The sequence below is a fragment of the Neopelma chrysocephalum genome, unplaced genomic scaffold (genome assembly GCF_003984885.1).
Source record: "Neopelma chrysocephalum unplaced genomic scaffold, ASM398488v2 Primary Assembly neopelma1_64, whole genome shotgun sequence".
In the NCBI taxonomy this organism is placed as follows: domain Eukaryota; kingdom Metazoa; phylum Chordata; class Aves; order Passeriformes; family Pipridae; genus Neopelma; species Neopelma chrysocephalum.
In genome coordinates, this window is record NW_020897721.1 from 5,426,387 (window position 1) to 5,442,395 (window position 16,009).

Genomic DNA, 16,009 nt, shown 5'->3' on the forward strand with positions numbered 1-16,009 from the left:
AGGCTGTGCTTGCCTCTGTGCCTGTTCCAGTTCAGCTGTGGCTGTGGCCCGATCCTGGCTCAGGTGCTGCTTGACATTCTCAGTCTTGTGCCGCCGCCTCGTGCGAGCCTCTTCTGGCCTCTCCAGCACAATGTCATCAGTAGTCTTGGGGCTGCCCAGCTCTGAGGACTCTGCCTTGCTCTAGGGGCGAAAGGGGTAAGTCAGTGCTGTGCACGTACACAGTCCAGCCAGTGCCCTGATCTCAAGGTCTCCACTGCCCGCCTGGCTTCCCACTCCCAGCCAGATCACTCCTCTCCATTCCTCCTGGCCTGACACACCTTGAAGACTCACAGGCCCTGCTCCCCACTGGTTCCTCAACAACGTTACCAGCATGTCCCAGAAGCTGCGGCGTCCCAGCTTGCTCGTGGGTGTCACTGGCTCTCCAGAGCTGGGCGAAGGGGCAGAGGTGAAGTGCAAGGGTGGAGGACAGCTCCTGCCAGCCCCACCACTGGCCAGGGCCAGGCCCTTGGTCTCTGACATGGTCCTCCTTAGGCCTCCTGTGGAGACAAAGCAAATCAGACTCCACAGAGCCTCCCACTGCAAAGCTGCTGGTGTCCCTGTGTACCCCACTGTGCCTGGCCAGAGCCTGGCTGGAGATGAGGGAGAGAGCTCTCAGTAACATCCAGCAAAGTGGATTCAGTCTTGGGGAGCAGATTATACCTCTTGCAACACTAATGTTTATGATGCTTCTTCCCCAAGACATCACACAGCACAGTTTGCAGAGGGGAGAGCAGCTTCCTCCCTCCCGGCCTGCCCAACCTGACTCCCCCCAGCACAGACAAGCTTCTGCAGGCCAGGCAGGAGGAGCAAGGCTGGCTGGAGGCTCAAGAGGACCATCCTGGCCGGGCTCTCACCCGCAGAACTCAGGTCCTCCAGGTCTGTGGGACTCAGGGGGCAGGCGGCTTCCACGCAGAGCGGGGCTGGCAGCACAAGGAACTCCATGACGGCGTCGCAGAGCGCGTGACGCAGGGCCCCGCGCAGCTTCTCCGACAGCTGCAGCAGGCTGATGTTGCCCTTCTCCCAGATATCCAGGCGCACCAGCACGCAGGGTTCTGTGGGGAAAGGGTAAGTCCTGCATGGCTCTGCAACCCTGCCTTCACCAGCCCTCCCAGGTGCCCCAGGGGATGTGGAGGCAGCAGGCGATGGGCAGCTGATGGCCTGTTTCACTGCCCACCTGAAGGCAGGGGGTCAGTCCCTGGCTGGTGTCTGCTGACTGCAGTGAGGCTCTCAAAGTCGGTGTCCTGCAGCAGGCCCACGATGGGTGAGGAGGAAAGCAGCTTCAGAGGGTCAGGCCTCTCCCCGTGGGGCAGCAAGGTGGGGCTGCCGTGCTCATCCACAAATGTCAGTGCGATGCACGCGATTCCTGCAGGGCAAGGCCCGAGACAGCCTCCATCAATCCAGCACCAAGTACACCCCTACAACGCCTGCCTACAGCCTTGCCACCCCACAGCTGGGATCGTCATGTCCCCTTAAGTTTCACAGTGTCACATGGCAGGCAGGGCCCACAGGAGGGGAAGCAGCCAGGGAAGCAGAGGGTGGCTGTGCCTGTGGGGAGCCAGGGTAAGAAGCACAACATTTGGCACAGGGTGTCCCCATCATTCCAAGAATCTCACTCCTGTAGAATCACAGCAGATTTTGCCTTGTCCTGCAGGAGATTCCTGGGTTGTCCAGTCCCATATGCAAGAAGCAAGTATCTCCATTAGCACCAGGAGGACCTGTATGCAGATTGATCCAGGATGGGGCTCACCATCCCTGTCCTCTTAATGGGCAGAGTACAGAGCCCAGATACTCTTCAGCAGCCCTTTCCAGGTTGTGAAGGACCTCGAGTCCCTGCAGACATGACACCTTGTCGCAGAAAACACTCACAGGCCCCTCCTCACTGTACACCCGGACAAGATCAGGTGCTTCCCCATGCGCTCCAACAGCAGGACTGGGGACAAGGCAGGCTGACATCTGGTATTAGCCTGGAGTCACTGCAGAGAAAAATTCAGACCCTGCCTGGCGCCTCTCTATGCTGAGCCCTACGGACACACACCAGGACAGTTCAGAGATGCAGATCAGCACTGTGGTTCCTGCTCCACAGCCCACATGCTGTGAGCCCTGGGCCGCACAGGAGAAAGAGCAGAAACAAGAGCTGACTGCCCATGGCCCAGCTCAACGGCAAGGGCATCAGGGAAGCAGCAGCACGGAAGCAGCTGTGAGGTCCAAACCTTACACTGTAACCCTGGGTGTTCCCACTCCCTTTCAAAGCCCCTTGACTGACTAAGCCAGCACTCAGGTGCCACAGCAGCTGAAACATCACGATTTCTGTCTTCCTCAGGAAAGAGATGCCTCTTTGGACCTGTGGGAAAAATGATGCAGTACTTTGGAGGTCACTGCTTGCAAGCTAACAGGGCAGCACACAGACCCCCAGTAGCTGGGAATTGCAGAGCTGCCACCTCAGGGCAGCAGGTTCTGTTTGCTCATTTATCCAGCCAGCAAGAAATAGGAGGCTCAGCTAAATGGACACACACGCACAAACAAACGGAGGAGTCAGAGCTGAAGCCACAACACAAGGAAAACAAGAAGAGCAGGGACCAGAGGGGCCAGGGAGCTGCATGGGAAAGGGACCCGGAGTAAAACTTGGAGCCACAGGTGCTACCTTGGAAGTGGGAGAGTGGAAAGAGGTGCTGCACAAGGTCCGACATGGTACCTACACAACAGAAGAACATTCAAACAGTGCACGAGGGGCACAAGACACACAATGGCCAGGTGACAGACACATGGCCTGGGCAAAAAATGACATGACAGCCTGCTGCAGGATGGGTCCTATCCAATCCTTCCTCCAGCATTCCAGAGAAAAGAGCAAGAACATTGCCACACAGCCCCTGTTCAGTTACACGCTGCCTGCTTTCCCTTTGCAGCAAGGCTCCTACAACAACTGTCCCTGCTCCCTGTCCCCTCCAGCCCCATGGATTCTCTGTGCTCCACATGGAGGTGTCATTGTGTCTTGCCCCACAGCTACTGCAATCTAGAGCTGCTTCTTGCAGCAGCAGGTCAAGTTTAGCAAGTTGCTCTGTGGGAGGCCTTAGTTTGTTCCACCACACACGCAGAGGTGTGCAGTCCCTCAGGCACACACCTCACCCACCTTCCAGCCATCAGAGGAACACACAACCACAGCACTGCCCTCCTCAGTCACTCATAACTCTCCAGCATGAGAAGCAGCTCCCCAGGGCACAGCCCCACACCCTGTTTCAGAAGAGTTGAGCACGATACCTTTTCCACCAGTGCCTTGGCCACCCGGCTTGTTGTACAGATAGAGATCCTGGTCAGGGATGCTCCCGTTGTGGTTGAAGTAATGCTAGGGAGAACAAGGAGGAATACTGACAGAGATTAGGGAACTTGCCTTAACTGGAAGCAGAGGCCCATGTACGCGCACAGCTCATCCCCAGACCTGCAGCAAGCAAATCCAGACCTACTTGAAACACTTGCCAACACAGCCTTTGCCACTGTTGGGCTGAAGGAACCCCTTACAGCTCTCTGCAGTTATGTGGCACTATACATCTGGCCTCACCCTCTATCTTTGCTATGGCCACGCTGAGGAGTCGGTACCTGCTCTCAAATTTTTATGATTCCTGCTGTTTCAGTCCTTAGATCTGAGGGAACCAGTTAAGCTTTAAAAGGCGATCTTCTCCCATGCTCCTGGGAGATGACTGTGGGCACGAGCTTTGTGGTTGCTGCTTTTTGCACAGAAGTGATCGCTTGTATGAAAGCAAGGCCTGCCCAGGCTAATCAGGACATGCTCAGTCCTGTAAAACTCCCCAAGGCTTCAAGATTTAGCGTCAGGTTCTTCCTAACCCTACATGGCAGAGCTGGGAACATGGTGTCTGGGCTGCCAAAACAAATGCCCCTGGCAAAAGGCAGAGGCTGGGCAGACTGCTGTCCCGACTCCCAGCCCTCCTCACCTTGAAGTGGTGCTCCACGTTGCTGTCCGTGTACTTGGGGGTGTGCAGGAAGATGAGCAGGTTCTGGCGCAGGTAATAGGCCACGGCGTGCAGCCAAGGCAGGGCCGAGGGCGGCAGCGTGAACTGCAGGACCTCTGTGGGTGGTGTCCCGGGGGGCTGGATAAACTGCACACAGAAGGTTTTAAAACTCAGCTGGGACTAGCAGGATGCCCTGGGGCTCTAATACTAACACAAATTATGACAATTGGCTCTGCAAAGGGCGAGTGTGGTGGGCAGAACCCATACACAGCGCCCTGAGACAGAACAGAGAATATCCTGAGTTGGAAGGGACCCACAAGGATCATTGAAGTCCAACTCCTGGCCCTGCACAGGACAGCACCAAGATGTGGGCAGACATTCCAGGGGTACTCACAGGGAAGCCCTGCCACGCTGCAAACCCAGCAAAGGGGATATCCCACCTATGCTACCACCCACACAGTACATATCTCAGTGAACACCAGCCTGACCAAGCACTGGAGCAGGGAACAGGATGCAGCAGGGAACAGGATGCAGCAAATTGTCCTGGTTTTCCTTGGGGCAGGAGGGGCTGAGACAGGTAAAAATGCAGGAAAGTGTTCTGGTCTCTGGGATGAACAGAGTGGATAAGCAGTGAGGTACCTCCACATCTGCTGGGGTCAGCTTGCAGTTCCGCACCAGCATCACAGTGATGATATCCAGGGTGGCCTCGTCCAGGCGCCTGCGCAGCACCTTCACCAGCTCGTCTGTGATCTCGGGCCCTGACAAGTAAGCAGAGGTACAAGCAGCTTCTTCACCCCATCCTGTAAGAATGGCCAGAGCCATCCCTCCCTCCCTATTCAGGATGTAACCACCCTCACACTCACTTCCCACAGGGATCATGACTTTCCTCACCATCAATTTCTTCAGAGATCTTTTTCTATTCGTTCATGATCATAAAAGACTGCTGGTGCAGTAGGCAAAGACATGCACTCCTGCATAGGGAAAGTTGGCATAAGCCACCTAGTCTGCAGGAGGTTTCATTGTGGGCTGTGGATCTTTTCCTTACATTTTCACCCACACAGAAGAGAGAGCAGCTCTGGGCTAAAGAAGAGCAGCTTGTACAGGAGAGAGATACTTCCTCTGTTCTTCAAGCAAAGAAGACAGGAAGCAGAGCTCTATTCCTCTGCTTTACATCAGCACAGTCGGTCTGCTGCCAGGTTCTATAACACATACCTGCTGGGGCAACACCATGGACCATCAGCTGGATGTGCCTGTCTATCTGTCCCACAGGGCGGGCAGAGTCCACACTACGGCATGAGGCTGTGTCCAGAGAGGAACGAGAACCCTGGAGAAGCAAACCCAGTTTCCATATGAATTCCAGATCCATCACTGGACCAGGCTCTCAGCAAGGTCAGGCAGAAGCCACCCACTGCTGCCCCACTCCACAAATCTATAATGTAAGTTTTATCCTGCATATAATCTGGGTTCCTGGAGCTACTGAGTTCCCTCCTCTCTCATGACCATGAGCACCCCCATGCACTCCCAGAAGCAGCAGACTCACCGTTAGATCCTCAGTGTAAATGGGCTCCTGGCTGCGTGTCAGTGCCAGCGAGCGAGATGCTGGACTAAGGCTGCTCTCTGCTTCCCACACCTTCCCACTGTTGGTGGTTTCAGTCAGCCTGAATACAGGAGAAGGGTATGTCAGCCTCCATTCCCAAAGACAACAGCATCATACATCCACAGATCTGCATCTTCCTTGCTCCCCCCATGCACTTTCTGGGGACTAGTCCTTAGGATATGGAGCGGCAAAACTGCTCTCTGACTCCCTCAAAAAAACCATCTTTTTCCCTTCAATGTCATGACTTAGCACAGGGAGAGCAAGAAGGGCCTGGCTTGATGTAACTCTGACTCATCAGAAATGAGATATTTGCTGCTTGGGTCACAACATGGTCCCTGAGGCTGGGCAGACACTTTCTGCCCCAAGGAGCTCTCAGTCTGGTGTAACACACACAGCAGGACAGGGTCAGGCCAACAAGTCACGCTGGCTTCTTACCGGAGGTAGAAAACAGATTTAGTGGCACGTTCCTGGTAGACAAACATATTCTTCCTGTTCACCACAGAGAAGGCGTTGAGCACCGAGCGAAGTGCCTGGATAGCTGTGGGCAACGTGGGACGTTAGCTATCCCACATACCCTTCTCTGCTGTGCCAATCCAGCCAGAAGCCAGACTCTTGACATGCAAAACGAGAGGGAACCCGGGCTGCACGTACCTCGCGAGACCCCCATGTTGGGGCCCATCTTGAGGCGTGAATGCACGTGGATGAGTGTGCTCCACACCACGTCACAAGCAAAGTGCCCTGGCATGAACTGCATGGTGGCAGCCAGGTAGTCCCGGGGCTGGTAGCTCTCCTCTACAGAGTAATCTACAAAGAACATAGGACATAGCTGGGGCCATAGCATGGAAGTTGACATCTTAGGCACCCACGGGCAGGCAGTAGCACTGCCACTGAGACACGGCCAAGGGAATATTCATACCATCTGTGGGCATGACGCGCTGCCTGTATGAAGTATAGGGCGTTTCACTCTTCCAGATGTCCTCCTCACTTTCTGCCACCAGTAATGAGTTGCATATGTGGCTGTCATGCAGGTCCTGCAGCAGCAAGCGCTGCAAAGGATGAGGAAAGATTGTTTCTGTTGCTTGCACAGCCACAGAAGACAGCAAGAAGGGCTTAGGGCCAGACTGAATCCCTTTTCCTTTGACTCCCAACCTGGGGCTTCACCAGTTGAACCGGTTCCCCAGGACCTCCTCCGAGTTGGGCCCAAACCAGACAACTTGCAGAGGTCCCTCCTAATTTAAGCCATCTCATGACTGGCAGCTCTGTCTGTGCCCTCTGCAGATTTGTTACCTGATTGACAACCCTGCAGATTTCACTGATCTTCTTTACCACCACTTGATTGAGACTCTGGCACTCCCCTGGCTGCTCCTCTTCTGACTCTGCTGATGCTGCCTTCTCCACACTCAGGCTGCTTTATGAAGAAAGGGAGAATGGGGTCAGCAGGGCACCTGGACAGTGCTACTCCTGTGTGGTGGGAGCAGGAACACAGTGGGAAAGAGTAGCAGTTTTCCCCTTACAGAGTCTAGTCATGCATCTTCCCACTCACACTGGGCAGGGAGGAGATCCTGTCCAGAGATGAGTGAGTGGCCACAAGGTCACAATACAGAGAGGCAGTGTCAGACAGGGGACCCTCCTTACCGTGTGTGGTAATAGACCTCCACTCGGTCCTGGTGGATTTTTATGATGAGCCAGAAATCCGGCATAAGGGGACACCTGGGCTCCTGGTCACTCATCAGCGCTTCCTCATACTCTGAGTCACTGCTTCCCCCATCATAACCTGCAAGGTATCCTCACTTCAGCCCCAGGCCTGGCAAGCCAGCCTGCTCCTTGGGCACCGCAGCCACTCACAAGCCCTGCCCTCAGGGCTCACCCCAGCCCAGGCACACAGTCCCACCACACCCCCGCACTCCTGTGTCACTACCAACGTCTGGCTGCACACTGTTGGTCCCCCCTGGCCCAGCAGACTCACCCAGATGGTCAGAGTCCATGCTGCCCTGGCTCGACACGAGGCTCTGCACGCGGCTGGGACGCTGCTTGCTGGAGCCTGCAAAGGGAACAGGGGTTTGATCATGGAAGTATTTGCTAAGCCCCTTCACACGCCCCATGTGCTGGAGAAACATCACACCACAGGACAATCAGGCAGTGCCGGCCATGGGGAGGCAGTGCTGGGGAGTGGGGCTCTCACAGCCATCACTGAAGTCACCAGGGACTGCGTGTCATTAGGGATATCAGTGCAGCAGCACAGCCTAGTACCCCAGGTGCTGTTAAGCAGTGAATTGCCAGCATCCTGGCAAGGAGGAGACCAACGGTCCTGGGTACCAATTCTGGTATTTAGGGACTGGAACAGGAGTAACAGTCACATTATGCACGCCACAGCCAGAACTGGGCTCTTCCCTTAAAAGTTTCTAAGGCTGAGGTACATCCTGCCCATGTTTGCAGCTCCTACCTTCCCTGCCCTGTGTCACAGAGTCAGTCAGACTTGCTGCAGACGGTGTCACCAACGGTGATTTCTCGCTGTTTCCCTTTTCAGAGGATGAGGATGGCAATGACTGTATGGTTGTCTCTGGAGCTGCCTCTTCCAGGGAGTCATGGCCTGGTGCTCTGCTTTGTTCAAGTCTCAGCATGTCTCCTGGAACCTGCATAAAATGACCAGAAAAACAGGCACTAAAAAAAGTCCCATCGCCCTCCTGCGTCCTTCTACCTTCTGTTACCAGTGTCCCACACCTTCCCACCTACAGACCACCCAGTGCTTCTCACCTCACTCTGGGTGTGGCTGCCTCCACCTGCAGGGTTTCCTGTGTCTGGCACAGTTCGTGTCTCACTCTCTGGCCACTCCCAGAGACCCCGGGCTTCTTCTGGGAGGACACAGCCCGTGTGGTGTAACAGCTCAGAGCCCTCTGCCTCCGTTTCACTGCTCCCCTCCTGGCCTGCCTGGCCCAGGGCTGTCCTGGGCTGCCCTTCAGCTGGCTGCTGCAAGCAGGGTGACCCTGAGGGGTCTGGAGCTGCCCTCCTGGAGTGCAGGCGGCTGATGGAGATGTAGTGGTAGTCGTTGCCCTCTGCGTTAAGCATGTAGCCTGGCAGAGCCATTCTTCTGAACTCCTGTAACACAGGGAAGAATAAGCATCCTGCCAGCAAGGCGTATGACGCTGCTTCAGGGCTTTCTCTTTACCTCCTTGAACTTCTCCAGAGAGTGCTCAGGCCCAAAGACAAACTGGAGCAGCACGACCTCGCTGTGGCAGCTGGGCCGGCCCTTGGAGTTATAGATGTGGGTGGCCACCCGGTGCAGGATGGAGGTGCTGATGACCTGTGAGTGACGCAGCGCTGACACGATCTCATCGTCCAGGAGCCAGCGAATCTGAGCAGAGCAAGGACACAGAGGAAGACCTAGGTGACCTGCATTTGCAAGGCTGCCCCAATTCTCATGCAAGCCCCAATAGGATGAAGGCAGCCTCTCTCATCACCCACATCCCTCATCTCCTGAATATACCTGAGAAAAGGCATTTAGAAGAGAGCTCTGCCTGTCCCACCCCAACTGCAGTAAGAATTTTGTCAGGGTAATCCCACACTTTTGGGGTGCACAAGGCTAACAGCCTGTGTGACAGGCTAATAGTCAGTTCTGCTGACAGGCTAGGAAGTGTAGAACAGCAGCTGTGTGCTGTGGCCACATTGCTCCAGCCGGAAGCAAGAAGGAGGCAAGTCTGCCTTACCTCATTCATAGTGGCTTCTATAGCCTGCCTGTGCACTCCAGGGAGGTTGGAAAGGGCGGGGTGCCTAGGAGAGAGGAGATGAAGAATCAACCAGTCACCCTGATTCATGCAGACACCACAGGCAGCAAAGGGAACCTGTGAGGGGCTCACCACCACACCTGCAGTGCCATACCTCTCATCTCCGGTGGACGGGAGCCGTTCCAAGTTGTGCATGATATCCTCATCTGAGCGGAAAGAGGATGGCTGCCCTGGGGAGCGTGTGAAGGACACGCTGCTCTCCGAGGTGCATCTGTCACAGGAGAGAGAGCAGGCTGAGCACCAGCTCTTGAGCCAGAGAGGATAAACAGACACAGAACTAGATAAACTGGCTCCAGAGAGGGGAAAAGGGACCTCTACAGAAGGTGAGCCTATCTTGAAAAAAGTTTAGTTTTCTTAAGGCTGTGGCAGGCTCTGTGAGGAGAATCATGAGTCTCAGCATATGGAAATGAGCCAAGAATGGCCTTCTGGGAAGGGAAGGCAGAGGGTGGGTGAGTGACTTGGCCTCTTTCCACCTACCTGTTGTGGAGAATGTCTGTGTTCACAACTTCTATCTCCAGGGGCAGTGTCAGCACAAAGATGTCCAGGGTCACACAGAGGTCCCCCAGATCAATGGTGTTCAAGCCCTGGCAGCTTTCCAGGCAGCCCAGAACTTCCCCTGAGGAGAGATCACAGACCAAGAGACTCAAGCAACAAACACCTCTGCTTACACACATACACAGCCTGGTGGCAAGTACAGAGACTGCAAGAGGTGGCTGTCCCACGAACCTGGACAGGCCCCAAAAGGCCACCATCTTCCATGATCCTTTCAACCCTCCATCACCAATCCCACACAGCAAGTGTGAGACCTGGTGGAAAAGCCCTGGTCTGAAGCTGGCAGACCCCTGGGGCTCTGCACAGGGGGCGCTGGTTCAGAGTGACTGCTGATTTAGGACACAGCATGTTTGTTCCAGGGGCTGCTCACCCAGCAGGAACCTGAGAGAAGCCCCAAGGATTGCTCTTACCTAGACAAGTTGGCAGGGACTGCACAGGCATGGAGCTGTGCTGGCTACGCAGCTTCACTGAGCAGGTCAGGTGCACAAAGAGAGGGGGCATCTCCTGCTCCAGGAACTCCTGCTCATTGAGTGAGTCCCCTCCCAGCACACTGAAGGAGTCATCATCCTGGTTCACCGTGTTGGAGTCCGAGAGGGAATCTGTGTCTGGGAACTCGTGCTCCAGCTTCTCACGGTACTCCACCTCCAGCTCTGGGTCACTCTCTGTGGCAATGCAGCATCCAGACACAGTTCCTGTTGATACAGGTTCCCTGTTAGCAAACCAGGTCCACATCTCCAGAGACCCCACCAGACACAGCCTAGCTCTGAAAGGCACCACCACAGCCAGACTACAGACATTTTCTTCTCCAAGACAGAGCAAGCAAATTTTACCTTCTTCAGCTGCCAGTTCTGCCTCTGATCCCTCCATGTCCTCACTGCCTTTCCTGTCTGCCTGATCCCGAGATGCCTCTTCCTGAGACAGAGAGAGAAAGGGCAGATAGTAGAACCATGCCAGGCAGTGAAGCAACTGTTGATGGGCACCCCACGGACTAAGTCTACCCATGGGTCTCCCAGCCTCAAATCCAGAACTGACACCAAGCAAAGCTACTCTACAAGGACTACGTGCCTGCCAGGGCAGCACCATGCCTACCTCTTTCTTGGCTGATGGTGGGCAATAGAAGAAATAGTGAGGATTTGATGGCACTGGCTTGAAATGTAAACTTCCAATTTCCAGGAATTTTTCCTAAAAGAGAAATCCCAAGTGTGAAGCAGACATCCTACTCTACCCTCCTGCTGGAGCCAGGTCAAGCTTGCACATTCCTCACCTGGATAATTTTATGCAAGTCTGGGTGTGCCTGGCAGGGCTGTCCAATTTCCAGCAGCGAGAGGGGAAACTCTGAACAGCAGCTGGTGCCCACACTGCCCTTTGGCTCCTCCGTGGGGCTTGCAACGTTATGGGAGTCCTGCTCACTGTAGTCCTCCATTTCCACACTGACAGGATTGTGGACAGGTCAGACAGGCCAAACTGAGAAACCAGACTTGCTGTATGTGTTCTCTACCCTGCAAGCATCCACCTCACAGACACCCAAACCTCACCTGTGTTAACACGATGTGACTCACCACCCAACCCCACAGCCCCAGAAAACCTGCCACCCACATGCCCAGATAAGGGCTCAGGCTGTCTGAAGCCAGGCCTGAGGTAGCTTAACCATGCTGATCCCACTGCCATGTCTGAACACCACACTACACACCCTCCTTGGGAAACACAGACACATGGCTGAGTATAGGGACAGGCCTCCAGCAATCTGAACTACCAACACCCAGTCCAGGGCACCTCACAGCAAGTACCACTGTGCCAGCAGCCAGTGGCTTGGCAGCACAGAGAGGAGCACAAAGTTCAGGCCTATTGTCACTCAGCAGCTTCATGGCAGAATCAGTCCCTAAAACTCAGAAAAAGCAATCCAAGGAGTGGGATGTCAACTGGTCAAAGGACTCCCCAGGTACCCAAATTAGTGGTAAAGATGGCAGATCTGGGTGCAACACATCACAGGCTGTATATCCTTCAGTAAAGTTTATATAACCTGCATTGGGATAGGTGATTTGTAGTATCTGACACACACACACAAAAAAGTTCCCACAGTTTTTCTTAGGGAAAGTAGCACTTGAAGAAGTCATCTGACTTTTCAAACACTGAATGTTCTTCAAAACCACGTACAGTATAAGAAGAAATAGGATTGGGGATTCCCAACAAATGCATTAAAAGGAACTGTGCAGAGGACAAAGGGCCAAAGTGTTTCTTTGACAGACACTAAGGCATAGCACTTTTTTCCCTCCTTAAGTTTCCAGAGGTGATACATAACTCATAAATACCGTAAGGAATAGAAAGGCAGAAGTTTATCATCAAGCATATTTCAATTCTGCCTTGGTATTTCTCTTGTGCATTTTTTTAATTAAAAAAAGTGACACTATTAATTAGAAAGAGATAACAAAGTTGTCATTTTCATCAGAGTCAACATCAAACTCAAATGAGTCAAGCAATAGGAAATGCATAATTTCTCCAGAAACAAGTCTAAGACTTGCAGACAAACTGCCCTCCAGCTCAGGCCAGTAATGAGCCTGGATTATAAGAGAAAGTGAAAGGATGGATGTCACCAGAGATTATAAAAAACAGGAAGTCCTAGTGGACACCATACCAGGTGGGTATCTCACTGGAAATATCTGCTCTTCCATGTGGCTCTGTTAGACTCTGCCCTACAGCATTCCTTCTGGCAGGTGTTAAAAAATGCTTGAAGAAAGATCTGTCCTGGCCCAATGCTAAGAACAGAACTGTGCCCTTACCTTGACTCAGAGACCAAGACACCTCGTTCCCTAGAGCTCTGTTCCTCTTCTTGCTCTATGCTGCCCACTTGGAAGCTGGCTGTCTTGGAGTGTGTGTGGAAGTGTTGGTGGCTCTCTCGGAACGAGCGGACATGGCTGCACACTGTCAGCAGGAAGTTGGTGATATCAATCTCTTGGAGCAGCTCCTCACAGTAGTCCATGGCAGTAAGCAGGTCCTGGGAGCTGATGCTGTGTGACTGCTGAAGGCTCTTGAACAGCCCTACAGGTCAAACACGGTGCTTGATGTGAGGCAATGGGAGTCAGGCAATAGCCACATATGGATCTTCACAAGTCCCAGCACAGAGTGGAGTCAGTGCAGGTGCTGGGAGACAGGAGTGAGCCAGGGCACCTAATGCTACATGTTAGTCTGGGCTTGGGTGATGCCAGAGTGCCCAAGAAATCTGTCACCCTGAACATGAGAGGAAAGCATCAAAGAAGGGATCCCCCATTACAGCACTCCACAGGTTTGGGAACAGCCTCTGCAAGGCCCACAGGGAATGCACAGAGGCATCTTTAACTCCCTCCTGGTGGGACATCAGTCCCACAACTCCTCCCTCTGCTCGGTGTAAGATCACAAGGAAAACGAGACGTTGTTTTCTTAAAAGAAGATCCAGGGTCCAGCCCCAACCCCAAGCCTGCCTCAGGTCCCATCGCACCACTGCTCACCTTTCACGTAGCACTGGTGGGAGTGCTCCTGCAGCAGTGTGCAGTAACTCACCAGCTCCTTGTGCTTGTGGTCCAGCCAAGCAGCAGTCGGAGGACGTTCCAGAGACTGGGACCTGGAAAAGACAAACCACAGCCTTTAGTGCCAACAAAGCACGTTTTAGACTACAAATAGCTCTAACACCAGCAAAGCAGGGCCCGAGGGCATGCACAGGTAGTAGCTGCTACAAGGCAGAGAGGCCGAGCCAGGAGAACAAGGCAGGGCTAGAGCCAGCCTCTTGTCAAGGGAAACTCCTCTGTTTCTTGTCCAGGAATCAAGTATAGTTGGTATTACCTGAAAAAGATGTCCCGAGGAGGACGGTGTGCCCGGGGGCTGACAAGCTGCTCTCGTAAGAGCTCCAAAGAGCAGCTGTAGATGTAAATGGGGCAGCGAAATCGGCGGCACTCGCCCAGCTCAGACTGCGAGTTCTGGCGACAGAAGGAGATATGCACATCTCTCCGTGAGGGGCCACTCTGCTCTCCAGGCTCACGGCTCCCTTCTGCAAAAGAAACAGTCCTCGGATAAGGGCGTTTGATGGGCTCCTTGTTCCTGGTCTGAGGCGTCACAGCCCTCACAGAAGCACCTACAGGAAGGTGTTGGTTTTTCAAGCTTCTCACCAATCAAACCTCAGGGGTCCTTCTCCTTCACCCAGCACCCAGCCACTCAACCCAGTGCTTTGGCCACCCCGATACCCTTCTTCACAGCCATGACTGTTCACCATCACCACCACTACCTCCTGCAGCAGCACAACCCTCTATCCCCATTGCAGGCCTGGCTGACTTGCACCAGGGGCTGTGCAATCAAATCCCATATAACTCAGACCTGTGCCCTTCTCCCTAAGACAACGTGCTGCTGACAGTGCTGGTCTGGATCATGACATGAGAGTCACTGACTTTCCAGTGCAGCCCAGTACTGCCTTTCCCAGTAGCTTCTATCTACCTGCAACCTCCTTGCCCACTGGGAACCAACCTTGGGCCATAGACACTCAACTCACATTACACTCCTTCATCCCCCCACGAACATCACTGTGCCCCTTGTCCTGACTCTGCTGATTGCCAGGCAGGAGCTGATTCCTCCTACCTCTATCTGTTCAACAGTATACTCAAGAATAGCAAGGTTACTCATAGTTTAGCAAGGTGCTGTTGGTACCATGGGCTGGTGTTATGCTGAGGGTAGGCAATGGCACTGCAGCATCCCCTTCTTCAGCCCTGACTCGCTCTGCACAGACAGGTCCGAGGGTATCCTCTCCAGATCGACCCTCATCTTTTGGAGGTTTGTCCAACCCACAAGCCATCAGCTTCTGTACATCTGGAAGAAAACAAAATAAAATCACCCTCTGTCCAGTGAGAACAGCTTAACCCCTCAACCTACATTCCCAAGACAGCAGATGTCCCTGCTACCTCTCTGTGTGTAGAAGCAGCTTCACAGACTACTTCCACTAGAGCCTAGCAGCCTTCACCAGTGGCTCAGGGGAAGCCAGACCAGTGCCAACACCCAGAAACAGGGACTCTCCCTGACCATGCCATTAGCAGTCCCTTTACTCCATTCATTAACAACCCCCTTGGAAAACCAGTCCAATGGCTGCAGCCAGCGAACAACTCAACACCACCCGAAAACCTTATGAGGGCAGCACCATGTCCAAGGAGAGAAGAGCAGGACATTCAGCACCTGCACTATTCTCTTCCTGGCCATATGGTGCAAAAGGCTGGGTCTGAACTCCGCTATTGAGTTTTCTCTCCATCCTACAAGACTTGATTCTGTCTTTGCGGTTTTCCTGAGGAGGTGCTTGGCACTGTTGCCTCCTCTTGCTCCCCACAACAGGCTGCCTCACCTGAGAAGGTGGCTGGCAGGAAGGTCAGGAACACATGCTGTGGGTTGACCAGCTTGGCATAACATCGCCACTGAGGGGGAAAGGGTCCCCTTGTGTCACTCAGTGTCACGTCATCCTCAGGCAGCTCCGTGTTGCCAAGGCTCTGAGGAAAGAGCAGAAGTTGGATAAACTCAGCACACAGCAACTACACAGAACAAGATCTTCCATGAGCGCTGGCTGGCACAGTGCTGAAAGGTCAGCCCTGCACATTCCAGGAGCAGCCTAGCTCTAGGAAGAACAGCACAATTAAGATATCTTAGCCAGCCTTGCTATGGCTGGTTCTGACCTCCAGGCAACGATTGCCCACAGTTTCTGAGCAATGTGTGGCACAGCATCAGTTACAGGCACAGCTGTAACAGGTTAGGCCCATGGTGAGTGCAACTATCCACACACCTTCCAGATTCCTGCTTGACTTCAGCCACAGGCTCCAGTTTAAACTGCTGCCAAATGTGGGGAAAGCCAGCCACCTTTCAGTCTTTCTCAGCCCTTCTAACTTTCCTACTCTTTAACAGCTGCTGCCTTGCATTCTGAAGGGGCTCAGGAGAAGGACAGCAGTACCTGCAGAGTACTTGTGGAGCCAGTAATATCCCTGGTGCCATTGCTGCCAACAAGATGATAGGATGCAGAAGCATCCTGCTGCTCCAGGGTCCCGGAAGCTTTCAGGGTTTCTTCTGAAATGGAGCACAGA

The 16,009-nt window shown here is 53.7% G+C and overlaps 1 protein-coding gene across 5 annotated transcripts in view; it reads right to left on the reverse strand.

The window, feature by feature from the left end:
* Window positions 1–16,009, reverse strand: part of SZT2 (SZT2, KICSTOR complex subunit) — a 52,767-nt gene that overhangs the window by 14,424 nt on the left and 22,334 nt on the right. For 2 of the 5 annotated variants that reach the window (XM_027683275.1, XM_027683273.1), the window contains exons 23-53: window positions 15,880–15,992; window positions 15,283–15,424; window positions 14,601–14,759; window positions 13,746–13,950; window positions 13,415–13,527; window positions 12,710–12,968; window positions 11,197–11,362; window positions 11,022–11,114; window positions 10,763–10,844; window positions 10,343–10,624; window positions 9,858–9,996; window positions 9,475–9,591; window positions 9,303–9,366; window positions 8,765–8,950; window positions 8,353–8,694; window positions 8,042–8,231; window positions 7,565–7,639; window positions 7,234–7,372; window positions 6,886–7,006; window positions 6,515–6,644; window positions 6,250–6,402; window positions 6,034–6,136; window positions 5,542–5,659; window positions 5,214–5,325; window positions 4,641–4,759; window positions 3,984–4,148; window positions 3,295–3,379; window positions 1,214–1,402; window positions 894–1,091; window positions 367–536; window positions 14–180 (exon numbers count right to left, since the gene is read on the reverse strand). In XM_027683275.1, coding sequence (XP_027539076.1) covers window positions 14–180; window positions 367–536; window positions 894–1,091; window positions 1,214–1,402; window positions 3,295–3,379; window positions 3,984–4,148; window positions 4,641–4,759; window positions 5,214–5,325; window positions 5,542–5,659; window positions 6,034–6,136; window positions 6,250–6,402; window positions 6,515–6,644; window positions 6,886–7,006; window positions 7,234–7,372; window positions 7,565–7,639; window positions 8,042–8,231; window positions 8,353–8,694; window positions 8,765–8,950; window positions 9,303–9,366; window positions 9,475–9,591; window positions 9,858–9,996; window positions 10,343–10,624; window positions 10,763–10,844; window positions 11,022–11,114; window positions 11,197–11,362; window positions 12,710–12,968; window positions 13,415–13,527; window positions 13,746–13,950; window positions 14,601–14,759; window positions 15,283–15,424; window positions 15,880–15,992 — 4,696 coding nt within the window. Of the gene's footprint in view, window positions 1–13; window positions 181–366; window positions 537–893; window positions 1,092–1,213; window positions 1,403–3,294; window positions 3,380–3,983; window positions 4,149–4,640; window positions 4,760–5,213; window positions 5,326–5,541; window positions 5,660–6,033; window positions 6,137–6,249; window positions 6,403–6,514; window positions 6,645–6,885; window positions 7,007–7,233; window positions 7,373–7,564; window positions 7,640–8,041; window positions 8,232–8,352; window positions 8,695–8,764; window positions 8,951–9,302; window positions 9,367–9,474; window positions 9,592–9,857; window positions 9,997–10,342; window positions 10,628–10,762; window positions 10,845–11,021; window positions 11,115–11,196; window positions 11,363–12,709; window positions 12,969–13,414; window positions 13,528–13,745; window positions 13,951–14,600; window positions 14,760–15,282; window positions 15,425–15,879; window positions 15,993–16,009 lie in introns of all 5 variants that reach the window. The other 3 variants (XM_027683276.1, XM_027683274.1, XM_027683272.1) reach the window with 3 other exon arrangements.